Source organism: Heterocephalus glaber, unplaced genomic scaffold, assembly GCF_053883595.1.
Source record: "Heterocephalus glaber isolate CG9 unplaced genomic scaffold, H.glaber_assembly_v1.0 deba00001360, whole genome shotgun sequence".
Lineage (NCBI taxonomy): Eukaryota > Metazoa > Chordata > Mammalia > Rodentia > Bathyergidae > Heterocephalus > Heterocephalus glaber.
Genome location: NW_028258270.1, coordinates 1 through 27,304, shown reverse-complemented (window position 1 = coordinate 27,304; position 27,304 = coordinate 1). Strand labels below are relative to the sequence as shown.

General features: G+C 54.7%; 1 protein-coding gene across 1 annotated transcript; it reads left to right on the top strand.

The window, feature by feature from the left end:
* Positions 1–9,224: 9,224 nt before the first annotated feature.
* On the top strand, positions 9,225–27,118 carry LOC147828086 (anthrax toxin receptor-like). The gene is made up of 13 exons (XM_087211165.1): positions 9,225–9,316; positions 12,223–12,294; positions 13,547–13,618; positions 16,887–16,968; positions 17,068–17,101; positions 18,447–18,526; positions 18,603–18,671; positions 18,909–18,989; positions 19,079–19,139; positions 22,620–22,715; positions 24,221–24,290; positions 24,794–24,908; positions 26,328–27,118. The coding sequence occupies exons 1-13, from the start codon at positions 9,225–9,227 to the stop codon at positions 26,547–26,549; spliced, it is 1,146 nt and encodes a 381-aa protein (XP_087067291.1). The 3' UTR covers positions 26,550–27,118.
* The last annotated feature ends 186 nt before the right edge of the window (positions 27,119–27,304 follow it).

Sequence of the window (27,304 nt, the reverse complement as noted above, 5' to 3'; positions counted from 1 at the left end):
CTTACCTGTTCCTCGGGCCAATCTTAGACTTCACAGCCTACCCAGGAAATCTCTGATCCTTTCAAGCCCTGGCTACATGGACCTTCACATGTGCTCTGTGGCACACTGTGAGTAGTTACATCACTGCCATATTGTCTACCATAAAAATAATAACTTTACTTTTCCAGCAAAACTCAACAAACCTCCCAGTGGGGCAAAAGAATAGAGTAGATTATAAATAACTATAAGAATTTATTTGGAAAAAAATGAAATTGAATGATCACTTGAGTATTTTAAAAAGAAGTATGTAGCTGTCAATAATAGCATATTCAATATTCGTGTTTTAAAATAATCTACTGAATCGTGTTACAGTATGAGCGTAGTATTGATATGAAACAAATCTGATCAGTAAAGCAGTACAAGCCCAGTGTTCCAAGCCACTTTTCTACCAGGCTCCCACTTGATCACTAGGATGGAATCTCTCTGATTGTGGGGTTGATATTCTGAGCAAACCTGAGCTTCATGTGTCAAAGCTGCTCAGTATTTGGCTAATTGGTTTTTTGCCCAAAAGGTACTCTGGACATTTCTTTGCCTGATAAACTACTCGTCTAAAGATCAGCTCAAATGGCTCTTACCTAGCCATATCTCAGAGAAAATCTTACTCCCTCTTATCTACCTTTATTCAGTCTCTTGTTAAAATTAGTCCATAATTGTGTTCTCCAAAACAATTGCCACTAAACAATAGCCATATGTGGCTGTATGAATTTAAATTAACATTAAGTTTTAATTGCTGAATCAGAATATCCACATTAGAAATGGTCAATAATCACATGTGACTAGTGGCTACTATATCAGGCAATGAAGAAGCTTTTATATCAATTTTTTTTTAAAAAATAAAGGTTTTGATACACTTTTATTTTTTCTTTTGTAGCAAAAGTTTAGGAAAATGGAAATTACATATATAAAATTTTAAGTGATAAGAGAAATAAGAATCTCCTCAACTAAATGCCTTTTTTTTTTTTTTGAAAACATGGAAAAGCAAATTCTTCCTCTTAGAACTACCTGTCTTAACTAGAACTCCGGAAATTCCTGAGCCACTTGTGGCTAACAATCAGAAGGGAGAAAAGTTCAATGACCTTGTAAATTAGGGACTAAAAGAACTGTAATGGTGACAGACCACACAGCCTCAATGGAATTACAGGAAAACACTTGTCTGGAAATTGTTTTTTTTTGAGGGGGAAAGGGGATTGGAAAACTACCAGGATGTAGAGGGAGAGGAGGGAGGATAAGGAGGGAAGGATGCAAATGACAAGACAGTGAACAGGACCCAGCCGAGGCAAAATACAATCTCCTCTGCCCCAACTGTCAGGCAAACAACTTCTGAGCATCTTTAGGTAAAAAAGGAAAATAGTCGCTTTGCATTGGTGTCAGATCAACGTTCCGGAGTTGGATGAATGGGAAGCCTTGTTCTGTACACCTTGTGGTGTGGGACCAGAATGACTCCATTTTGAAGCAGTCTCCTTTGTTCTCTCAAATTTGTGCTCGAACTGGGGCAAAGGACGTAATCCACAACTCAAGATTCCTAAGTTTATTACTCAGCCATCTGTTTGCCCTAGAAACAAATGTCCTGGGCCCACTATCTATAGGACAATCTGTTAACGTGCTGACTGTCCACTCAGGGTGGTCGTGACCATTAGTCAGGATGTCTGCTGACCATCAGTACGTGACAATAGACCACTAACCCTTGTCCCCATTCTTCTTGTAAAAACCTATACGTAATCCCCTTCAACCCTCAATGAGCCTAGCCAATCAAAATTCTACACTTCATATTTGCTAAATGTTAACCAATCATATGGCTGCTAATGACCAAAGCTTGTTGTATTCTCAATAAAAACCCTGGCAATTTGAAACTCGGGGCTCTCAATCTTGATCCACTGTGTTGGTGACAATTGAGAGTCCCTGCTTGAGCTTGAATAAACAACCCTCGTGTGCTTACATCGGAAACGGCCTCCTGGTGGTCTTTGGGACTTCGCAATCTGGGCACAACAGGGAGAGCATCAGGATGGCTCCAGGCCCCACCCCGGTGCTCCAACACCCACCAAACACACACATGTATATGAACTAAACAGGGAAGATGACATCCACACTCCTCATGGGGCCTCCCCCCACCTGGCCTGTCTTCTACAATCACCTCCTTTCTATCCTAACCCCATCCCTCTTTCCCTCCATTTCCTCCTCCCTCCTTCCAGCTCAGAAAATCCCACTCCCTCACAATGCCTCCCCTTCCTGCCACTGACCAATTGCCCTTGGCCCAGGACCTCTGACCCTCGGCAAAGTGGCTGCAGCCTTCCTGGCTGAGCTGACCACTGCTCCTGCTCTTCTTCCTGGCTCTGTTCACCTACAGTTGCCAGGTTTTTTCCTGGAGCACTATATCACTCCCCTGCCTGTGAATCTTCCATGGCTCCTCGTGACACAGAGGAAGAATTCAAGGCCCTCCTTGCCCTGGAACAATGAATCCTTGTGCCCTTGGCCCCAAGCAACTTGTGAGGATTTGTCTCCAGCCCTCCCCTGAGTTACCCACACTCCTCAGCCTAAACAGACCCCCCACTAGAGGGCACCCTGAGGGTTACTGTGGCCCTGCCTTTTCTCCAGCCTTCAAGGTCAAGTTCACTTCCCACCTCCTCTGGGAAGCTGCCCAGGACCACTTCCCTCTAGGAATCCTTGCTTTCCCCTCTAACCTTCATGACACATTCTCTGTCCCTTTCCTTTGGCACTGAGCACCGTATCCAGGTGTCAGCTACTGAGTTGCTAGACTGCCTGTCCTGACTTCCCTCCCAGCCTGGGGGTCTGTAGGGCAGATGGTGTCACTGCAGGTGCCCAGGCTCCCAGGCAGGACAGGCACACAGCTGAGACCCAGAGGACCACTGGACCCTGTCCCCTTTCCTGCCCGGTCATGCTGGGCTCTGTGTCCCCACCCAAGGGACCCCACCAAGTCTAATGGATATTCAGGTAGCCTGCAGCATGGAGAAGCGTACTCTGGTAAATTGGCCACCATATTCTCCATAAACTGGTGAATGCGACTCCAGGAGTCACCCACAAAGACGGACCTGAAGACAAAAAGACACCAGTCAGAAAATGAGATACCCTTTCAGGAGGAAACATCCTCTGCCTTCTCCCTTCTCACAGGATCCTTAATAAGGCACTCCCCCTCCCAACACCATCAACCGCAGTGGGTCATCCTGGAGGTGACTGTCATCAGGGCCGCCAGTGGGCAGAAGAGAGCCACCCAGACCATCTACTGAGACTGAGGGGTCTCCCAGCACAGTGGATGCTTGGCTGCTGTCCAGTGTGTCTGATCACAGTAGGTGAAGGCGGTGTGGACAAGAAATGCAGGAAGAAAACTTGACTGGATAGGGTCCTGGGCACCCCTGCTTTGTGGGTTCTCTGGGTCCCCACTCGCCCACTGTGCTGCCTTCCCAGGTTCCTATGGGTGAGGACCTTCACACCACAGAAGCCTTGGAGAGCCATCACCAGGTCCAGAGCTGACCGGGCATGGCCTGTGGTTTCCCTGCTGGGCTCCTGGGTTCCAGGTGTCAGGCCTGTCCTTGGAGTGAGGAACCTTTTGCAGGCTGTGTCTGCTCTGCACCTCTCCTCGCCACGCCCCAGATTCTTCTCCCTCCTCACATTTCCCAGCACCATGGATGCAGAGAGAGATGTTTCCTATAGGAACCTGGGTCTTGGCAAGGGTGACCAGTACCATAGACTGTGACACCCCAGCTTTGTCACCAGCCTGCAGTCCCAGCCACTGTGGGCCCTGGACGCCTTTTCCAGTAAGCACTCTATGGGAGGGGGACAGCCCAGCCACTGATGCTCTGACATCAGCACTGTGGACCAGCAGGTATGGCTGCAGGCTCTTCCCATCCCAATTTCTGTATCCTGCTCCCCTCTTTTCCACTCTGTCCCTGGACAGAGAGTGAAGAGCAGGAGGTTGTTTGAGCTGCATGAGCTTCTATCCTGTGGGAATCAGTCACATCTGCTCTACATTCCTGGAAATGGTCTCAAGAGTTCCACAGTTCTGCAGATATGAGCATCATGAGGCAGAAGAGAATTGTGCCCAGTGTGGAGGGAGACATGACACTCAGGGCTGAGCTCCCACCCCAATACTTCTGACCACAGTGGGGTATCCAGGAGGTGACTGTCATCAGGGCCACCAATGGGAAGAGGGTGGCCAACCAGACCATCTGCTGTGATTGAGGGGCCTCCTAGCATAAGGGACATTGGTGGCCACCTAATGTGGCTAGTCACACTAGGTGAGGGCTATGGGGACCTGAAGTGGAAGAAGAGGACACTGTTGGAAAGGTCCCTGAGCACCTCTGATTCATGGGCTCCCTGGGTCCACACTGGCCTTAGTGTGACCTTCCCAGCTCGCTATGGGTGGGTGGAAACCTTGCCACCATGGCCATCAGAAGCCTTTGAGAATCATCAGATGTGGCCTGTGGTTCCCTGCTGGACTCCTGGGTTCCAAGTGTCAGATCTGCCCTTGGCATGGGGGAGCCAGCCTTGCTTTGTCACTAGCTGTAGTCCAGCCCCTGCAGGCCCAAGGGGCCTTTTCCAGCAGGCACTGCCAGAGGGACTTATGACAAGAAATATCAGACTTAGATAACCTCTATCAGTAGTGGGGTCTAAGAGCCAACTGTTTACAACTGATATTCCAGCCACTTAAGAGCAGGGTCTGGATGTGGCTCTTTCCCCAACCTGCTTTTCCATTCTAATGCTCCTGTTTTGATCATACATGCTTTAATTTCTTAGAAACTTTGCTTATTCTTGCCTGGAGGCTGCCAAACACCAGGTTATCAAGCATATGGAAACAATGACAAATGTGCCAGGCTCCTTTTATTAAGATCCACTAGATCAACCTTGTGGAAGGAACTCATAACTGCTAAACTGCAACATGACTTCTATCCAAGGCCCATTAGATTAGCTAGAATCTAATTCTAGATTAAGGGACACTAAGCCCCTTCTTCCTAACCACAGTTAGTGATAGTTCTTCAGAGGGAGAAATAGTATAGACAGCTAAGTTAGGTAGAAATATTATAAGCAATCAGACAGGGCTAGTCAAGGGAGTCAAAGCAGAAGATGAGAACACATAGGAAGTGTGGCTACAGGTACATCTGAAGAAGATTAAAGTCCCAATGGACAAATTTGCATACTTCCCTAAGGGATAAACAGAAGTTTGATATTATTGCTACCACCCTTTTGAGATTTCCTGTATAAAGAAACCATTATCTCATTAGGGGTGGGCCATCCTTTCCCACTCACTAAGACTAAGACTAATACTAAGACTACTAAGACTAAGACTGAAACTAAAGCAAGACTAAGACTATGAATTATAGGTTAATGATGTCATCTGTATGCCCTTGCTATTTTTGGATCAATATTCGCCAAACAGCTATACTTATAATCATATTGGTTGATTATATCTTTGACCCAGGTTATACCCACTTCATAATTTTGCTCTATAAAACTTTCTCAGTGGAGTGGGCTCATTCACAACCCATTCAGGATCTTTCCTGTCTCTCACAAGCTATTCCTATTCCTCATTCCTATTCTCCATTCCTATTCTCCAGTAAATTTTCTTACTCTTAAAAAAAGAAGAATAAATTCAAACCATGAACTTACATCATTGCAAAATTTAATTTTTAGGATAAGACAACCAAAGCACAGGCCACAATAGAAAATAATTTTAAAACTGGACTTCATCTAGAATGGTAGAGAATGTTTATAAATCATCTATCTGATAAAGGATTAGTATCCAGATGCAATTAAAAAATTGGCAAAGGATGTGAATATATAATGCATATCATACCATCACAAAAGCAGCTTATAAATAACAGCAACAACAGAAAACCTCATAGCATGGGCTGGAGACCAGGAAGGCTCCAGTTGGAAGAACCAAGTTCAGCCTCTACTGTGCGTCATGGACATGCTGCCTAACCTCTTCAAGCCCATTCCACCCTGACTCAGAGCTGGCCCCATCTCAGGGGCAGTGGGGATGCTAACACCTACTGTGCACACACTCGACCCACAGCTCAGGTTAGCCTGAAGTCCAAGGCCCAGGCTGCAGGAAGGAAGGACCAGAGCCTGGGGACGTGTAAGCCCAGAGCAGAAAGTATTCCTGGGGAATACACTGAAAAGCAGAGCAAAGCAAGACAGCAAAACATCAGGCTTTGTCAAAGACACTGGAGTCTGGAGACATTTGGTGGCAGTGTGGAAACTGGTGCTCGGCACATGCAGAGCTCGCTTCAGAGCGGAGAGCCTAGGTAGCAGGGATTGAAGATGGTGGACAAACTGATTCCCTTGCACACCATCTGCACACCAAAGGGTGCAGATGAGGCAAACAGTGTTAGCCAGTGCTGACAGTCCTGGTACTTGATGTGCCCATCGCTGGGGGCCTGGAGACAGAGAAATAACAGGTCCCTGCTACCCAGGAGGCCTGGAAGAGATTGACCTTGCCCCTCAGTGGGCGGAGGTTTTCTCAATCTACAGCTCTCTCTGAGCTCTGAGTACCCAACACCTAGCCAGTGAGATAGAACCAAGGAAATGCCTGCCGACAAAACTCAGAGCCACACCCCCACCTTCCCTCACCTGTGTTTACTGAGGTCCAAACACAGAGCCTTCTGGGTCACCCCCAAACAGGTGTCCAGTGAGCTAGCAGGGTCCTCACCAGAAGCAGGGAGGTCCGGGAGGCTCAGAACACTGACCTCTTAGACAAGGGCAGCCTGGGCAGGCTAATGTTGCCAGGGATGGGAATCAGCACCCACTGCCAAGTGTAGAAGGTCATGAGCCCAAGAGTCATGAGTCAGGGCTCAGAGCAGTAACCAGGCCCACCTGTCCCTACCCTGTACCCTACCCAGCAAGCCCTTCACCTCTGACCTGCCAGATAAGCCATGGCTAGCTGCTTGAGAGTGGTTTGTGTGCCTGGCACATTGCTTGACACAGAGAAAGTGTCCAATTAATGCTATTCCACATCCCCACTGGTCCCAGCAGCCTTGCTCATCCATCCCAGGGCTGGGTTGGACCCTGGATCCTCACAGCAGGGCCTAGGGAAGCAAGCAGAGACATGCAACAGGGTGGTGGCCAAGAAGGGCCTTGAGGTCATGCCCACTCTCCAGCAGGACTGGCCTGACCAGGCTGTCAGCACCCTGGGCGCCCATCCTCCCCAACTCTGATGCCCAAAGGCAGCCACCACCCACGCTGTGCTAAGGATCCAAGGGCAGCGCCTGTGCAGGGCATCTCAGAGCCCCTGGGCTGGAAGGGAGGAGGGACTTCTCCACAGTGGGCAGGGGGCTCCTAGGTGGCTGTTTTGGCTCAGGAACTGGGACTGGGGCCTGTGTTCCCCACCCTCAGTACCCACAGAGAAGGAGATGGGAGGGCCACACCTGTGACTGTGGAAAGAGCCCAGCCCAGGAAGCCCAGGTCTTGTCACCACCAGCATCCTCCAGGCACTTTAGCCCCCTAGGAGCTCACCCTGCAACAGGACATCACAGGGAGACCCCCAGGCTACTGTGCATCCAGAGGGAGAGGGCTGAGAGAGGAGGGCTGGGGACCAGGGAGGGCGTCCCCCTGCTGAGGGCTGCACAGGCTCTCATTGGGTCCCAGCCCCAGCCAGCAGGAGGGCTGGGATGGAACCCGGCCACCTCTCTAAGACCAAGACCCACCTGCCTCCCTCTCTGACAGCCAGCAGGATCCCCAGGGACAGCACAGCTTCCCCAGGGCCAAATGAGCCCCTGGCTGCCCTGAAAGTGGAGGGACTGTGCCAGGTCTGCAGGGTGGGAGGAAGAGCAAGGCTTAGAGGAGAGGCCACTGGAAAGGGATGCAGCTGAGTTCCCCCCAGAGGCCATAGATGGTCTCTCCCAAAGATCCCTGCTGGAGCTTCTCCCAGGGCTGGGAGGTGGCTCCTGGGGCCCAGTGACTGAGAGCCCTGCAGGACCCAGGGCTGGGCCATGTTGCTGCAGGGCCAGAGCCACCCAGAGCCCACCCCTGTTGTGACACCCCCACTTGAGGACATAAGGAAGTCACTGAGGCCTGTGCTGGGGGCTGAGCACTGGAGGCCCTGCCAGTCCTCTTACAGACATGGGGTTTCCCTGAGGCCCCATCCTGCCTGCGTTGACTGGGACTGCTTCTTCCTGGAGTTGGGTGGAGGCAGGATCTGAGGACCACTCACTTGTTCAGGATGAAGTAGATGTCAGAGACGCCCGGGCATGACGGCTGATCTGCATTCCTCTTATGCCAGCTGTGCACTGAGACCTGGGGTTGGAAACTTCCGGAGCCCAGGCCGAGTCCCTGGACATTTCTCCAGCTGGCAACTACATCCAGGGGCTCCCTGTGCTAAACAGGGCTGAAAGTAACAGTAGCAGAAGCAGGAGGAAGAGCACAGAACTAGGGCCATGACTTCCTATTTTCTTGGCTGTCTCTGTGACCTCTTTGCTCATGAACCCTGCCCCAGGGCCTCCTGGTTGACGACCTCCCCTGTGCCCAGGGACCTTGGCTGGCCCCTGGAGCCCTGTCACCAATGCCCTGTGTGCCCACACAAGTTCCCTCTCGGAGCACAGAGACTGGGAACACTGCTGCCCCAGGTGTCCTGCCGCCAGCTGTCCCCAAGGCCCTTCCTCCTGCTCTAGGCAAAACACTGGGATTATGATGGACAGAATGGTTGTCATGGTGACTTTGTGACCTACAGCTCCGCCCAGGGACCTGCATGTGGTCATGATGCTGACCATGATCCTGATGCTGTCAACAAGCAGGTCCCTGGGCAGAGCTGCAGGTCACAAAGTCACCATGCCAACCATTCTGTCCATCATAACCACAGGGTATTCTGCCCTGGGGTGGGGGGAGGGCCTTGGGGACAGTCCGTGTCTGGACACCGAGGGAAGCAGTGTCCTCAGTCACTGTGCTCTCAGAGGGAACTGGTGTGGGCCCACTGCGCATTGGTGACAGGGCTCCAGGGGCCTTGGTCCCTGGGCACAGAGGAGGTGGCCACGCAGGAGGCCCGAGGTGGCTGGTGTTTGGCCTCCCTGGGCTCTGGACAGGGTCCCATGAGCAAGGAGGTCACAGAGACAGGCAACAAAATGGGGAGGCACAGCCCCTGTGTGCCCTGCTCTGTGCTCTTCCTCCTGCTCCTACTGCTGCTACTCCTGCCCCTGCTCTGCTCAGGGAGATCCCTAGGCCCCAATCCATACGGCATCATGACCTATAATCTGGAAGCTAGGCAATACTGGCACCAGAGTCAGGACAGTGTTTGTGGGGGCTCCTTCGACCTCTACTTCATCCTGGACAAGTGAGTGTCCCCTAGGTCATCCTTCCACCTGACCCCAGGAAGCAGCGGTTCCCAGTCATTACAGGCAGGACAAGGCCTCATGGGACTCCAGCCTCTGCAAGAGACAGCCAGAGCCCTTCGGGTTCTGTGGGAGAGACCACCTATGGCTTTGGGGTCGGGGGGGGCTGCATCCCTGCCCACTGGCCTCTCCTCTAAGCCTTGCTCTTCCTCCCACTGTGCAGACCTGGCACAGTCCCTCCACTTTCAGGGCAGCCAGGGGCTCATTTGGCCCTGGGGAAGCTGTGCTGTCCCTGGGGCTCCTGCTGGCTGTCAGAGAGGGAGGCAGGTGGGTCTTGGTCTTGGAGAGGTGGCCAGGTTCAAACTCAGCCCTCCTGCTGGCTGGGGCTGGGACCCAATGAGAGCCTGTGCAGCCCTCAGCAGGGGGACGCCCTCCCTGGTCCCCAGCCCTCCTCTCTCAGCCCTCCCCCTCTGGATGCACAGTAGCCTGGGGGTCTCCCTGTGATGTCCTGTTGCAGGGTGGGCTCCTAGGGGGCCAAGGTGCCTGGAGGATGCTGGTGGTGACAAGACCTGGGCTTCCTGGGCTGGGCTCTTTCCACAGTCACAGGTGTGGCCCTCTCATCTCCTTCTCTGTGGGCACTGAGGGTGGGGAAGACAGGGCCTAGTCCCAGCTCCTGAGCCAAAACAGCCACCTAGGAGCCCCCTACCCACTGTGGGAGAAGTCCCTCCTCCCTTCCAGCCCAGGGACTCTGAGATGCCCTGGGCAGGTAGTGCCCTTGGATCCTTAGCACAGCTTGGGTGGTGGCTGCCTTTGGGCATCAGAGTTGGGGAGGATGGGCACCCAGGACACTGACAGCCTAATCAGGCCAAGACCCCAAAGCCCCTCTCAGCCGCCACCCTGTTGCATGTGGGATGGATGAGCAGGGCTGTGGGCACAGGTGGGGATGTGGAATAGCATTAGTTGGACACTTGCTGTGTGCCTACTGATGTGGACACTGTAAGCCTCCCAACAGCTTGAGGAAGTCAGTTCTGTGCCCTCAACTCAACGAGGGTGAAGTTGAGGCTGAAAGAAGCTTCATGACTTGGGAAAGTTCAGTCAAAACTCTGCAGCAAACTATCAGAGGGTGGGAAAATTCTCCTTTCCCTTTTTCCTAAAGTCGAAGGAAGTGGGAGGACTAGACAGGCCCAAGGAGATGTGCTCCAGAGCTGAGGCTCCTCATTTCCCACCCCAGCCCCAGTCCACATGCCTCCTGCCTCTGCAAGAGGACAGGCAAGGCATCTTCAAGGCTAGGACGGGCCAAGTCCTTCGGCCACACTCGCCTGAGGCTGGAACCTGAGCTGGGCTCTGAAATCTCTCTGAGGGAGGAAGGGGGGCAGCTCAGCCCCCGTGCCCAGGCTGAGCTCCTGGATGGAGGCTTGTCTGCTGGGTGCCTCCCCTCCTGCCCTAGACCTGCCACTTGCCATTCCCACCTACTGGCTGCTGCAGCTAGGGTGAAAGAAGGCACCCTTTGCACCTGTTTCCCATCTCAGTCAGGAGGGCCTGGCACAGACCATCAGCCCCGGGGACTATAGTACTCCTGGCCCTCATGGAAGGGGAGCTCATTGCTCCATTAGCAGTTGTGGGACAGCAATGTGTCCCAAAGAGTTGCCAAGTGCAGCGAATAATGCACGGGGTGTGGAGAAAGACTGAGTTCAGATCTAGGTTGGGCGTGGAGACTGTCAGGGTTTTCTTAATGTGTGAGAGACTAGGTTTCCTCTCCTGTAAAAGGGAATGAGCTGATGTGAGTGTTCCCTGGATGGAAGCACACAGCACAGGGCTTGGGACACACATGCTCAGAGAAATCATCCTGATACGTTTCGAATCATCTAGGCCTTCATTTCCTCCTAGAGTCCACACTGATTTAGACATAGCCCAGTGGAGGCAGTAGATGGGACAGAAAGAGGTGGCTCTTGGTGTGCTACAGTCACCACACGTTTGTGTGACCTTCAGAGGTTCCCATTTGTGGGCACCATCATCTCTGGAGGGGAGAAGATGGTCTCCGGGCAGGTGCCTTTCACTCACCAGGCGCAATTCTCCTCTGCCCTATGATGCTTCATCGGCAGAGCTGTGGGGACTCAGAGACCTTTGCCAGGGACATAGGGCAGATGTGACTGATTCCCACTGGACAGGAGTCACGAGGCCCCAGGCTCCTCCTGCTCCTCACTCTCCATCTGGGGACAGAGTGGGACACAATGGAGCAGGATGCTGGAGTGGGGATGGGAAGAGCCTGCAGCCATCCCTGCTGGTCCACAGTGTGGGCACCAGGGCAGCAGTGGCCAGCCTGTTCCCTTTTCCCAGCAGTGCCTGCTGGAAAAGGCCCCTTGGGCCTGCAGGGGCTGGACTACAGGCTGGTGACAAAGCTGAGCAGGTTCTTCACCCCAAGGGCAGCTCTAACATTTGGTACTCAGGAGTCCAGCAGGAGAACCACAAGCCATGTCTGGTCACCTCTGGACCTGGTGATGGCTCTCAAAGGCTTCCCATGGCTGTGATGCCAAGGTCTCTACACACCCACAGGGAGCTGGGAAGGTCACACCAAGGCCAGTGGAGACCCAGAGAGCCCAAGAAGCAGAGGTGCTCAAGGACCTCTTCAGTCACATCCTCTTCCTCCACTTCCTGTCCCCACAGCCCTCAGCTAGTGTGACCAGCATCTCTTTTCCTAGAGGTTCCTCAATCCCAGTAGATGACCTGCTTGGCCAGCCTCTGCCCACTGGTGGTCCTGATGACAGTCACCTCCAGGATAACCCACTGTTGTCCGAGGCATTGGGATGGGAGCCAGTGTCAAGGATCCTGCAGAGAGGTGACGGAGAAAGAAGCTGCTCTGGGTGATGAAGGCATCTCATGCCCTAATTTGTGTCTCCTTTGTCATCAGGTCTGGCAGTGTGGACGACAACTGGAATAACGTTCATTCATTTGTGGCAGAATTGGTGGCAAGATTTAAAAAGTACGCTTCTCCATGGTGCAGGCTGCCTGAGCATTGATTAGACTTGGTGGGGTCCCTTGGGTGGGGACACAGAGCCCAGCGTGACCAGGCAGGAAAGGGGACAGAGTGCACTGGTCCTCTGGGTCTCAGCTGTGTGCCTGTCCTGCCTCAGAGCCTGGGCACCTGCAGGGACACTGTCTGCCCTCCAGACCCCCAGGCTGGGAAGGAAGTCAGGAGAGCAACTCAGTAGCTGCCACCTGGACACAGGGTGCTCAGGGCCAAAGGAAAGGGACAGAGTGTGTGCCAGGAAGGTTAGAGGGGAAAGCAAGGATTCCTAGAGGGAAGTGGTCCTGGGCAGCTTCCCAGAGGAGGTGGGAAGTGAACTTGACCTTGACGGCTGGAGAAAAGTCAGGGTCACAGTAACCCTCAGGGTGCCCTCTAGTGGGGGGTCTGTTTAGGCTGAGGAGTGTGGGTAACTCAGGGGAGGGCTGGAGACAAATCCTCACAAGTAGCTTGGGGCCAATGCCCCCAGGATTGACTCTGCCAGGCCAAGGAGGGGCTTGAATTCTTCCTCTGAGCCATAGAGAGCCATGGAAGGTTCATGGGCAGGGGAGTGATGTGCGCCAAGAAAAACCCTGGCAACTGTGGGTGAATAGAGCCAGGAACAAGAACAGGAGCAGAGGTCAGCTCAGCCAGGGAGGCTGCAGCCACCTTGCAAGGGTCAGAGGTCCTGGACCAAAGGCAGTGGTCAGCAACAGGAAGGGAAGGCCTTGTGAATGGTGCCCACAGGGAGTGGGACTTCCTGAGCTGGAAGGAAGGAGGGTTTGGGAAGAGGAAAAAAGGCTAGAGATACAAAAGTAGCAGCAGCAGAGAGACAGATGGGAGGGAGGCCTCATGAAGGAGTGCAGAGGGTCTGTCCTCTTTAGTGTGTTTGTGTGTGTGTGTGACTGGTGTGTGCATGAGTGTGAGACTGGATGTGTGTGATGTGAGGGCCCATGAGTGTGTGAGCTTGTGTGGATGAGTGTGTATGTATTTGTGGGCACACCTATGTGTCTATCATGTGCTTGCTTGTGTGTTGGGGTGCTGGAGCAGAGGTGTGGTTGTGAGGCCACCCTGACCCTCCCTGGGGCCCATGTCCCCATAGGCTGCAGCACCTCTCGCTGAGGTTCTCTGAGCCCAGGGCGCAGAGGGGTGCGCACAGAGACTGCCCCTCATCCCAGGCAGTCTCCTGGGGTCAAATGCATGGGTTTCTTACTGCCCTGGTTCCTTGCAGCCCCAACCTGCGCATGTCCTTCATTGTCGTCTCCACAGATACCGAAGTCATCGTGCCTCTCACTGCAGACAGGTAGGTGACCTGAGGAGGGCTGGGGATCAGGCCACAGGAACTGTGGGGAACTGAGGGCTCCACTGCCGGCTCTGTGGGGCCTCATCCATGCATGGGATGGGCTGGTTGGGATCCTTAGGGATCCACACTGGCCTCCAGCCTGATGCCCAGCCCCTCACAGTCCTGCTGTACTGGTACCCACAGACCCTGCCATCCCAAAGTCCACATGTCTGCCCAGACTCCAACAGACCTGAGTTCTTTCCTGGGCTGGCTGTGGGGACCTGGGGGATCCAGGGGGCTGGCGGAGCAGACAAGACTCCTATAAGCACCTTGGCCTGTGTGGGGCCTACTGTGACAGGTCACCCTCTGCCCAGGGCCAGTGGGGCACAGAGAGGGCTGGGGGGGCCTTGTTGCAGGGCAGCATTACCCCCCAGTAGGCCTCAACAGGGATACCTGAGAAACCAACATCAGGGGGAGGTGGCTCAATGTGCCCAGAGATGCAGAGACCCAGGAGGATGCTGGAGAGCTGCTGATCAGCTGTAGGGTGAGGGATAGCAATGGATTCAAACCCTGAGAGGGAGGAGCACAGAGGAGAGGTGGGCACTCTTAGCCTGGAGTTGTGGGGCCCTGGGGAGAAGCCAGGGGAAGACAGTGAAGGACAAGCCAGCACTCAGGGAAGGGAGGGACAGGAAGCCCTGGGGCCTGAGGACAGTGACACTGGACATAAGGATCTTTTGACCCAGGGACAATAGAAAAGAGACTGGGTCAACATTGGCAGTGCACACACTGTGCACAGGCAAAGCTTTAAGGGCGCATGGAGTATGGGGTGGAGACATTCAGCCTAATTGAGGCTTTGGCCAAAGGAAGCCAGCAATTGATTGAGTGAGGGCCAGGGTGTGTTCAGAGAGCAAAGGAGCAGCAGGTGTGTGTTGATTTGCAGGGGTTGGCTGAAGTGCAGGGATTCCCATGCTGGGTGCTCAGTTCCAAACAATGTTTCTTCTTGTGACTAACATGGATCACTTTATGGTCATGGTGAACTCATCATCGAGGCTGTTGAATGTTCATGTACCTGGTGCCATCATCCTGCACAAATCATCCTGGCCTCATACTTGGGGGGCTCACGGGTGGTCAACTGACTCAGGAACTCCTGAGTTACTCTTATAGCTGGTGTCATCATCTTGTATAGTATGATAGGGCTGAAGGACATTCAGTGTTGGAGCTGCTGAGAGTCCAAGGATGGATTGAAAGCACCAGCTCCAAGGGACAACAAGCTGAGTTAACCCTGTAGCATAGTCTTGGACAGAATATTTCTTAAATGACCAACATGTTCCTGTACAGAGCTGGGTAGAGTCTGGCTCTAGGGCTGTGGCAGAAAAAGGGACAGAAAACATGAACATGCACTATGTCAAGCATTTTGTCCCATTGCAGTTACCCATCAGACATCTGTGGACTTGTCTTATTCAGCTAGACACAATACCCAACACCCACTACTTCAAGGAGGAGAGGCTAAGTTAGCTCATGTTTTAAGGAGATTCAATCCATGATGGGCTGGCTGCATGCCAGGAACAGCATGGTAGAAGGGTGTGTTAGAACAAAGCTGCTTAATTCATGGCAGCCATGAGACAGAGCAGGAGAATAGCGCCAGACAGGAAGCAGCCAGACACCATACATAGGACCCAAGGTCACACCTCCGTGACCCACCCAGGCACACCCAGAAAGGTGCTCCACCAATCCCACAGGCAGATGCCAAGCAAATGAAGCAGACACTCAGCTAACCATCACAAGGCTCAAGAGAAGAATCAGTGGTTCTCAGCTAAAGTGCCTTTGAGTCCCTGTGAAGTAACCCAGGAAATTGTTGTCAGACCCATGCATCAAAGGTGCTGATTGTGGGAAGCTATTAATGTATTGCCCAGCTGGGTGACATCCAAAATTAGTGATTATAAGTTAACTAAGAGCAAGTGAAGCTCGAGGGATTATTTAGCAGTTTCCCTTTTTGGGAACAATTCCTCACTTCATGCCAACTTTCTGCTTTTGTGGTTTTATCAGGATCTGTTGTGGTTTCTGATGGATCTGCTGGAACGTGCCATGCTACCAGGGTGTATACTGTGCTCAGGAGCTAAATGTGTCATCCCATCCTTCTGTTCCAACACCATCCCCCATGGTGGCCCATAACTGTCTGTGGCAGGGCCACTCCCTCCTGCCCCGGGTCCAGCTGACAGGAAGAGCAGAGAGCGGTTGGCTCCATGGACACACGAGAGGCCTGGTGCAGGGTGTGGGAGAGAATTGAATGGCCACAATGGGTGGGGAAGTGGAGCATGAGAAGGAGCTGGCAGAATTCTTGAGGGGCAGTGGGACTGTACTGGGCACAGGGCAGGGGCTGGGCTGGGCAGAACTTGGTTGAGCCTCCCCTGGGTAGGGCTGGCTGTGTCTTCACCCCTTGTGGACAGGGCCAGGCAGTGATGGGTCTAGGGCTCTCAGAGCTGGGCCCACAGCAGTGTCTCTGCCCCAGGAAGAAGCTGCCCTTTAGGTCTTCACTCTAGGTGGCCTTGCTGTGCAGGCTCAGCCCTGTCACAGCCAATCAGCCTGAACACAGTCTTCCTTTTCTGTCCCACTGCTGCCACCAGAGCTGGTGCTGCCTGCCCCAATCAACCCTGTCTCTAACAGCCCCTGACAGCCTGGTCCCAGCAGCCTGAGCATAGGGCTTGACCGCCTTAGCAGCCTGTGGCCATGTCCCCACCTCTGGCCTTTAGTGTCAGGAACACTGAAGTCCTGGGCCCACACTGCTCATGAAGCAGCCTGGCTCCTTCCTTTGGTGGCTAAGGAGGGGCAGGTCAGGGTCTGTGCTGTGGGGACAGAGCAGGGCAGGCTGAGCTAGTGATCCATGTGACCCAGCCTTCTCTGCTGGAGAGCAGGCCTCAGCCAGGGTATCCTTGGCTTCTGGTCAGCACCAGGCATGAGGGTCTCCCTGGATCCCCGGCCTCAAACTGCATATCCCTGGCTACCACGCTCACCAGGAAGTCCTCATGGGGCCCATGGGATGTCTCCAAGAGTGGGGTGCCTGAGACAGGGTGAGCTCAGAGAAAATCAGGCGTTCCCATGAGACCGGCTGTTAGCCACTGCACCTGCCAAAGGGCTAAGCAGGCTGGGGACAGAGAAGGAAACAGACCTCCAGGAAATGATCCAGTTCAGTACAGGGGACAGAGCCACCCATCCTGATGGTCAATGGACAAGGCTGTGGGACAGCTCCGGGTGTGTTGTAACAACCAACCTCTTTCTTGATTTTTTTCAGAGGCAAAATCTACAGTGGTCTTAACAGACTCCAATCGGTGCTGCCTGGAGGCTACACATACATGCAGAAAGGGTTCGAAAAGGTAGAGAAGGCTGGAACCCAGGCGCAAAACCACCTAACAGCGTAGAATGTGACCATGTCTGTCCAGTGCTTTTCCCAACCCATGTCCATTCCCTTGCAGGCAAACAAGCAGATCATGAAATCACACTTTGGAGGTGAGTGGCCTGCACCCCCTCAGACAGCTGGGTGCACAGCTGGTGGCTCTCAGAGAGGTCTGTGTACAGTCTCCAGGCTCCTCCCAGCCCCAAATCTGGGAACTCTGTGTTAGCTTCTCATTGCTATGACAAAATAGCTGAGAAAAACAACTTAAGAGTAGAAAAGGTTTATTTTGGCTCACAATTTCCTAGGCTTCAGTCCATGGTCAGCTGCCTCCATTGTTTCTGGGCTGTGGTGAGGCAGAACACCATAGTGGGCAGTGTGTGGTGGAGCAAAGCTGCTCATGTCAGGATGGACAGGAGAAGGAAAGAACAAGAAGGAGCCAGGGACAAGGTTCATCCTTCAAGGACTCACCCTATTACCAACTTCCACCAGTGAGGTCCCGCCCCATAAAGTTTCCCGCAGTTCCCAACAGCACCAGCAGCTCTGGACCAAACCTTCAACACATAAGATTCTGGGAAACATCAAGTTTCCAAAATAGAATACAGTTGTCCGAGACCAGCCCTTCTGGTGGGCAGAACGCCCGCCTCGGCATGGTTCTCACAGGACAGGAGGCCCCATGGGTCTACCCAGGGCACTTGGTCACTCTGAGCTCCTGGTCCCTCACTGGGCTCTGCATGCAGAAGGAGAAAGTCCAGATCCTGAGCAGCCTGAGGACCAGCATGAGGCGCCCACCTTGTCCCCAGGGCCAGACCTTCCTCCCCTTCTCCATTCCCATCTTCCATGGCCCACTTGCTCCTGGACCTGCACCTCCCACCACACAAATGTCTGTGTGGCCCGGGACACATATCCCTCTGCACTGTGGGCTGGCAGCTCTGGGCAAGAGTGGTGGGGCCCAGTGGGGACAGCGCTGGGGAAGAATGGGGTCCCCTGTCCAGGACCCTGCATGAGAGTGCTGAGCAGCTGGGCCGCTGTCCCAAGCAGAAGCCCACAGACTGTGCCCAAAATATGCACCGGCACCACCCCTCCCTGGGTTGCTCTGCAGGAGGGGCTGCTGCTTCCTGTGCCCGGGAATGGGCTGAGACTGGTGGGCACATGGCTGGGCTGTCCTCAGGGAGGAGGGTGTGCAATCCGGGGGACAGCAGGGCTAGGGTCAGGTAAGATCCTGAACCCCTCTCTTCTCATATGTAAAATGGCCCTGGGCGAGGCCCCTTTCTCACTCTGGAGTCTCTGGGTGGCAGGTTCTGTGGTCTGGCCACCTGTCCCAGGAGCCCTAAGTATGAGGAGCACCCACCTGCCTTCGTGGGCAGTGCTGGGTCCTGACAGTCTGCCCTGGTCCTGGGTCCCCTGCCGGTCATTCCTGAGCCTCGCTCACCTGGCCCCTACTTCTTGCTTCCTACACAGGTGAGAAAGTTGCCAGTGTGATTATCATGCTGACCAGGGGGAGGCTGAGGAAAGACTCATTTGAAGAGACAAAGGAGGAGGTGAGCCCAGGTGTGGTCACCAGCACTTTGCCCCACCCATTTCGGTGCATTATCCTAAATGTCTCCTTTCTTGTAGGCGGACAAGTCCCGGCACTTGGGGGCCATTGTTTACACTGTGGGTGTGCTAGACTACGACAAAGACCAGGTACTTCAGACCAGGTGCCCACCAAGGGGCTTGAGTACACGGGGCCTCACAGGGCAGGTAGAGACCTTCCCCCTCCCCGAACCTGGCCTGACACAGGAGCCAGTCTGTCTCTGAGAGTATGACTCTCCACTGTCCCCAAGCCCTGAAGGCAAGACACTGTGTCCTTGTCCTGGTTCTGGAGACCTGGTGCATCCTTGAGGCCCTGCCTGGGCATCAAGCTGATTCTTCCCCACATAGATGGTGGCACTCGCAGACACCCCAGGACACATATTCGCAGTGGACAATGGCTTCGAGGGTCTGCTGTACATCGTGGACTGGGTGAGCAGGGTGGGGGTACCTGGGCACAGTGGGGACATCACTCCAAGGTCCAAGTGTCACACTCCGTCCTCCTTCTGCCCTGTTATCAGCTTGTCTCCAAGTCCTGTCTTGAGGTGACGTCGGTGGAGCCGTCCAACTTGTGTGTGGGAGGTAAGGGCTGTGGGCTTGGGAACCAGCAGACAGCTCAATCCGTCATTGTAGGTATTTGTGTGTGTGTGTGTGTGTTTGTGTGTGTGTGTGAACAGGTGATTGTGGTGCCATGTGTTTTTGTGTGGGTGCTTTGTGTATACTTTTTGTGCTTTTGTTTGGGTAGCCTGTGGCCCTTCTTTGGTGTGTGATGTGTGTATGTATTGTTTGTGGGTGGTTCATGGGCAGGGGTTTGTGGCATATGTATTAGAATGTGTATATGAAATGCATGTAGGGGCTTTGTGTTGTTTGTGTGTCTAGGTGACATATTAATAACATTTGTTTGTGGTATACTAGGGAAGAAGGTGATGGGGATGTGTGTAGATGTGGTATGAGTGTGTGGTATGAGTGTGGAGAAAGTGTCAGGTTGTGTAGCAAGTACCCTATATGTACTGGTGTAATACGTGTTGGAGGAGTCTGTGTGCTGGGTTTGCAATGTGTGGTGTGTGTCTCCATAGTGTGTGTGCCATGGGATGTGAGGAAATGGATGGTGTGGGACTGTTGTGCTTGTGTGTGATGTGTGTGGTGTGGGAGATGAGTGTGTGTGATGTGTGTGGAGGGCACTTGGTGTTGGTGGTATGTGTGATGTGTGTGTTGTATGTGTGATGTGTGCATGATGTGAGTGTATTTGTGATGTGTGTGGTATATGTGCAGTGTGTGCAGCATGTGTGATGTATGTGAAGTGTGTGAGGTTTATGGAGGCAGTGGCACACATGGTTATGGTCAGAGGCTGTCTGGTCCGTTTATATTGTGGTTGTGATGTGTTGTGTGGGGTATGTGGGAGGGAATGAAGTATGTCTGTATAGAATGATATGCTTTTGTGATGTGTGGTGTATCTCTGAGTTTACATATGGTACACGATGTGTGTGGTATGTGCGTATATGATTGGTGGTGTGTATGGTGTTTAGTGAGTACGAGAGTGCTGAGTTTCCAGAATGTGTATGTCGTGTGAGGTGGCTGTATATGAATCATGTAGTGTTTTGTGGAGGGTGTGGGGCGTGACTATTTGTGAGTGGTTACGAGGTATGGAATGTGTGTATGGTATTGTGACATGTGTGTTTGTGGTGTGTGGTGCTTCTACAGGGAGTGTGACATTGGAGTGTATTTCTGGTTTGTAGGTACATAAGGTATGAGCATATGCATATATGTGCAGTGTGTGTTATGTTTGGTGTGTGGGGGTATGTTTGTCAAAATATGTTGTGTATGAATGCAGTGTGTATGTTGGAATGTGAAGTATGTATGTGGAAAGTATGGTGTGAGTATAGCATTGTGTTCTTATGCCGTGCACATTGTGTGTTTGTAGTATGTGTGTGGGTTGTTGTACCTATGTTGGGAGCACGGTATTTGGGTGCATGGTGCATCTGCATGGTGGTTGTGTAGTGTTCATGGTGTGGTGTGATTGTGCATGGAGCAGAGAGTACACGGATGGGTATGTTTGTCTTTCTGAGGGTATGGTATGCATCTCATGTGTGGTGTAAGTGGATGTTTAGCCTGACTGTGCACTGGGTTTGTACACTTGTGTGTCTGGCGACAGTGTAGGTGTATGTGTACAGTCACTGTTCAAACTTATCACAACACAAAGTTTAATTGTGAATGTAGGAAAAGTTTGTTTTAGAAATGCTGAAGGACACCCAGTAATGGGACAGAGCAGTGTTTAAACAGGCCAACACAGACACGGCAGCTAGTGCTCAGCAAGAAGGGATGGGCAGATATGGGGTTTGAAATATAGACAGTTTCCACACCCCCAAATGGAGACAGACACAAGGTGTCACCACATGGGATGAAACAAAAGCATTGTACAAATTCAGCATCCATCCCTGGGCTGGAGAGAGAAGGAAACCTCCACACTTGACCTAGTTTCCATACACAACCAGGTGCACCTCGAGCCCATGGGGAAAGAGCAGTGCCTGTCCCCAAGGCTGGAAGTGACATGGATGCCCCCAGTCCAGCCCAGGTCCCTGCCTTGGTGCACTGAGGATGCTCCTAAGTGGTCTAGAGGGAGGCCACCTCTCTTTGTCATGGGCACTATGTATGCAGCCATCATCCCCATGTGGCTGGCTTCTGACACCCAGGTGGAGGGGACAGGGAGGGTCAGGCTCTTCCTCCCACAAGTGGCATCTTGGCTGCTGCAGCTGCTGGGTCCTGGCTTCTGTGTCCCTTGTGGGAGGCACCATGACTGCAGGCTGTGGGAAGACAGAACTGTGCCCACTTTGAGCTCTGCCACCCATGGCCCAGGGGAGGGATAAGGTGCCAAACAGCTGGGCTACAGTGTGGTCTCCGATGGATAGAAATAGCACTGTGGGGACATTGGGGGACAGAGAGTGTGATGGCATAGCATCAGGATGTGGATAGGAGCTGAGGATGCCTGGTCCTGACCTCTCCACCCTGGACCTCGGCTCTGCACCTGAGCCCCTCTGATGCAGGGCAGGGTGGGGGCTGCAGTGCTGGGTGGAGTTGGGTCAGGGACCTCACCCCAGGGTCTCTCCTGCTTCTGGTGTGAAGCACCTCAGCAGATCAGCTGCCCTGACACACAGGCCCTGACGTCTGGGCAGCCAGAGAAACCCCAGGTGAGGACAGGAGCTGCCACTGCTTCCTCCCAGCCACAGAGCTGAGGTGACAGGTGCCTCCAGACACCAGCTCCACTGCTGACCTGTTACACTCCTGGGTGTCCTGAGCAGAGCTGCCATACACATAGTGACTCAGGGGCAAGCTGAGGCAGGAGCCTGGGCCCCAGGTGACACAGAATGGGCTGGGTACTCAGGCCAGCATGGAGAGCCAGTCCATGTGCAGGGGCTGAGGGACAGGGCTGTTGCAGGCCAGGGTCCTGGGCTGGGTGACCTGGGGCCACTCCAGGGCCATGGGGACAGGAAGGATACAGGCCTGGGCCAGGAGCTGCTGTCAGGCCAAGTAGCTGGGAACTGCAACTGGAAGACCCACAGGAACCCAGCCTGGGTGCTGCAGAGCTGCCCAGCTGCCCTCTCTTGTCCCCTGTGGCTTAGGCTAAGGGGCAGGGAGGGCCATGCTGGTAGAGTGAGGGGCTTTTGGGTCCACAGGGCCATGGACTGTGTTCCTTATGGGTCAGGAAAAGGCTAGATGTGGAGGTGTTGACCCCCATGAGCCCCCCTCCTGGTAGGACAGGGGCCTCTGGTGCTCCCATCCTGGCCCTGCTCCTGGGGACTTCAATGGGAACCATGGGAATTCAGGGTGGAGGCCCCAGCTGAGGTGGTCCCTGGAAGCTGGGTGCCTGTCATGGTGCTGTGGTCTGGATGGTGGGAGGAGGAGGGCTCCCACATTTTCAAGGCTGGTTCTGCTGCATCTGGTCTGGGGGTTACAGGTGCTCACATACAGCTGCCACCTCTTGGAACACTGAGAGTCCCCCTGGGGGTGACTGCTGTGAACCCAGAGCCCCACTCCCACACTCCCAGTTTGAATGTATCCTTGCAGAGCCCTACACGGTGGTCATCAGAGGACAAGGTTTTCGTAATGCAAAAGGCCCAGACCAGGTTATTTGCAGATTCAAGTTCGGTGGCACCATCTTTGGTAAGTGGCTCCTGGTTGCCTCTAGGTCACATGTTTCCCTCAGGACATCCTTCCCCTCAGTACTGGAAGCCTCCAGCCAGGGCTGACCATTCCCAGAGGATGCCATGAGGTTAGGGGACAGGGGGAGCAGGGACCCTTCCTCCTCTGCAAAGTGGGTATTGGTAAACCCCAGCACCCCAGGAGCGGGTTGGAGTAGGTCTCGCCCTCGGCAGGCTGGTGTGAGCCTGGGCTGGCCTCACAGCAGCATCTGTCTCACCTGGTCCTCCACACTCTTCCCTGAGAGCTGGAACCCCAGGCAGGAGTCTGCTACAGGGAGAACACTGCAGCCCTGGGCTCTGAGCCTGGCCAGGTGCACAGAGAAGCTGCTGGGAAACCATCCACTCCAGCTTGCAGAGGGGACACTGGACCTGGAAGCTCCAGGCCAGAGAGTGGGCATCCCGAGCATCCCAGGCATGCAAGCACAGCTCCACGTGAGGAGGACTGGGCTCCAGACTGGGAGGTTTCCACTCCTACATGTTATGGAATGGTTGTCAGGCTCTGGAGGAAGAGAGGAAAGGAGGGAAGGAGTGAGGGAGGGAGGGAAAGAAGGAAAGAACGGAGGGAGGAAGGAAACAGTGAAATCATCAAACACCCCCATTTCCTCCACAGGCTGCCCCAGCTCAGTGATGACCCCACCTGGTCCCTATGGTCAAATCCCAGGGTCACCCTTGGTCCTCTCACACCCAGTCCCCCAGCTAGTCCCACGATACTGCCGTCCACACGGTGCCCAGGATCTGCGCACCCACAAGGATTCACTGCACCAGGAGCAAAACCCAGTCCTCCACTTGACACCCACCACTGGGCTCCCGTCCTTCCCTCCTCCACAAGCCCCTCAGTTCCTGCCACAGGCCTTGGCACCTGCCACTCACACAGCCCAGCCTCTGCTCCCATGCATCGCTCCCAGCTGCTGCTGCTCTGGTTCGGCTCAGCTGAAACCTGCTGCTCAGGCAGAGCTGACTTGACAGACCAGGCCCCTGCCTGTAAGGGGAACAAGACTTGCATGGAACTGGAAGCCTGGTGCCTGCTGTCTGGGGTGCCTACCCATGTCCTCTGGGTTCCTACCACCTGCACCACAGAGCATTGTGATCCAGTTCCAGGGCTGGCACCATTTCAGTGCCGATATTTCAGTGTCTCTCAAAGAGCAACTGCATCTCCAAAGGCGGTACAGGTGGCCTGGACCCCCCAGCACCATACACCTGCCTTTTGGGCTGCTTGCTTTGCAGTGTTTCCTCTGTCCCCTTCATCCCTGACACTGAGCCTGGGAAGTTGGAACCTTCGCTGCCTTCCCCTGTCACACACCAGCACTGCTCAGAGCCCAGGAGAGAAGGAGCTGAGCAGGGGTCTTAGAAAGGAAGGAGGGCAGGAGGTGCTGCATTGGGCTCAGTGTTGGCTCTGCTGGCCCAGGGCAGGTGGAGGGCATGGGGGAAGGACGGGTGCACAGACACCTGGGTGCCATTGTTTTTTAGAAAGAAAACCCACCAGTGTGGAAGAAACTTCCATAACCTGTCCTGGGCCGAGGATAGATGAGCCTGGATGGTAAGTGCCGTGGTTCTGGGTCCTAGAGGTGGGGACAGTGTGGCCTGTTTGCCACCATCTCCTGTCCTGGGGTCGGCCTGCTCTGGGCTGAGGCGCCCTCCCCACATGCCCTTGGGGGTGACCTTCAAGGTGCCCAGGGACGCACAGAGGCCCAGGCACTGCTGAGGGCAGGTGCAGGAGAGGCTGGGCCAGGCATGGCTGCCTTTCCTCCAGGTCACCTTTCCTGGCCAGGACCACACAGCGCGTGATAGAAGTGTGACGGTGATGCTGTTCAGACCTCCCTGGTCCCTCAGCCATGGCGAGGATGGCACCATCCACCGTGAGGGCCATTCACTGCCTGAGCTGCAGCCCTTGCTGAGGCTGGCATTGCAGTGACTGGAAGGAGAATTCAGGACCCACCTGCCCTCCCTCTGGGAGCTCCAGATGCTGGGACTCTAGAGAGGGTGGCCCTGGGCTGCAGCACCCCAGCTGGTGCTCACCATCTGCCGCATCTCTGTGCACAGGAAGCTCCCTGTTGACCTCAGCCTGAACAATGGCACCAGCTTCATTGGGAACAAATTCAAAATCACCAGCACCAACTGTGTGAACCCCACGGAAGGACTGCACTCCCCGACTCTGGTGAGCCCTGAAGTGGACACAATCCACCTGGGGAAGTCAAGGCAGGGGGTCTCAGCAATACAGACAGCAACTGAGCACACAGACCCTGGGCCCCACCTGGGTTCTCCCTCGGCCACTCGGGGAGGAGGAAGCTTCTGCCTGGAGCCTATCCAAAGGTCCAAGGCACCCAGTCCTGGCACATGGGTGTCATAGGCACAGGAATCTGGAGCCCCACCAGCTGGGGTAGGAGTTTGTGTCACTGAATCAGTGCCCCAGATACAGTGATGGCCCAAAGCCACGCAGGAGCCCAGGCTGAAGCCTGCATGGTGACAGCCCGGTCATCTGCAGTGCACTCTGCCCCTTCCTGCCCTCCTCCTGCCTCAGCTCCCATTAGCCCCCTGCCTGCTCTGTCGCCCACAGAGCTTTCCTCCCTCTTGGGCTTGGGGATGCTGTCCAGGTGTGTCAGCTCAGCACAGTCAGACACCCTGGGAGGGAAGATGCTGCTCCAACAAGGGGCTTCTTCCAGCCCTGTCACCAGCCCTCAGGCAGGGCCAAGGGTGGGAGGACCTCCCTGGAGGAAGAGGGCTGTTCACCACTGCCACCCAGGTCCAGGCTCAGCCCGTGGGGACCCACAGAGTGATCGCCCCCATGTGTCTGCTTTGGCCGATCCTTGCATAGCCACACACAGGGTAGCATCTGATCTCAGGGCCCACCTGTTACAGCTGTGTGGGGACAGCACAGACAGGAGAGAGAGCAGGTGCAGACCTGGGATCTGCCAGCCCACAGCCAGCACTGCCCCTTCTGTGCTCTCAGCCCTGTCCCCTGTGCATCCTCCCCGACCTAGCCCTTGACTCAGGGGAGGCCAGCCAGGCAGCCTGTGAACCTTCACTGTGACAACCACGGACACCCCTTACTTCACCTGTGTGCATGGGGCCTGAGCTGGGCTCCCCCAAACTCTCTGAGCCCCTGAGTGCATGGGCAGGAGGTGGCTCCCACCCCTGTGCACAGGGGCTCACTGAGGCTCGGGGAGGGTGAGGTGAGCCCATGATCCAGAACTGGGAGGTGGGCAGCAAGGCCTGAGGGGCCCCAGTTTCCTGTCCTCCCTGGGATCCCCAGCAGCCCGGCCTCCCCAACATGGCACCTGTAGCTCTTTGTGTCCTCAGGAAGAGCTGTGCTGGCCCCGAGGTGAGCAGTGAGGCTGGGGTCACACAGGGGCTCCTGGGCCTCCTTGTCTGGGCTCAGTGCAGAGCTCTGAGTGGGGCAGAGGTGCAGCCTGCAGCCTGAGGGTCAGGGCCGGCCCCTGCTCCATGATGTCCCTCATGCCTGGCACTGTGTGGAGGAGGAGGGGAAGATGGGAAGCCAGGTGGGCATTCAGGAAGAAGCCCCCTAGCCATGCCCAGTGCCAGCCCTTCATGCTATTGGCCTCATCCTTTTCCACAGAGTCGCCCTGTGTCAGGAGGAGGGTCCCAAATCAAGCCCTACCTGAAATTCCTGCCAGCCCTGCTGCTGATCCCACTGCTGCTGTGCTGTTGCTGGGGACTGTGGTGGAGGAAGGTAAGGGTTTCTGCTACCCGGCACTGCACACACCTTCCTGCCAAGGGACAGGGACATGTGGCAGCCCGTGATCCAGCTGTGGACCATCTCCATCTGCTCCAAGGTTAACCTGTGACTCAGGGTCACAACCCTAGTTCTAGGCAGGCTCCCTTAGGCCTCCTTTCCAGAAGAGAGACCACTCCAGGGGCCCTCATCTGAAAGTCCACAGGCCCTAGGAGGACGCATACCCAGGAGCCTCTGTGTGGCGAAGGGGACAAGGTACCCATGAAGCACCGGTGGCCCAGATGCAGGGTGGTGCTGACCAGGAAGGACTGGCTCTGGCAGCTGTGCCTTGAATCCCACGGGACCTACCTACACGTCTCCACACCGTACACTCGGCCCCTGTCACTGAGCAGAGTGTGAGGCCTGAGCTGGGCTGGGCGGAAGAGGACGGAGCGGCCGCCATCCACCCATGGGGAGCTCATAGCAGCCTCTGCTCGGCCACAAGGGAAATGTCACCAGTGCCTGGGTGTGGCCAGGGCCTGGGCACAGCAGAGCCTGGGGTGCAGGGCATGTGGAGCACTGGGCAACTAGGTGGAAGGAGGCATCCAGAACTGGAGGAGGGAGTAGAGAGCAGGCCTGAAGGGGCTGATGTCCAGCCCGAAACAGGTGCCTGGCTCTGGCCAGGACAGAGCCAGCAGGGACGGTAGGGTGCACCGGGCAAGGATCAGCAGGGAGGGCTGAGGACAGCCAGGTTCACAGAGGGAGGAAGAGGCTGGAGTGCGCTGTGGTGCAGGGTGGGTTGGGGGTGACAGTGCCTTGGCCCACCACAGAGGGAGGGGTGGGTCAGGTGGGCTTCTGGGCACAGTGCCACAGAGACAGGG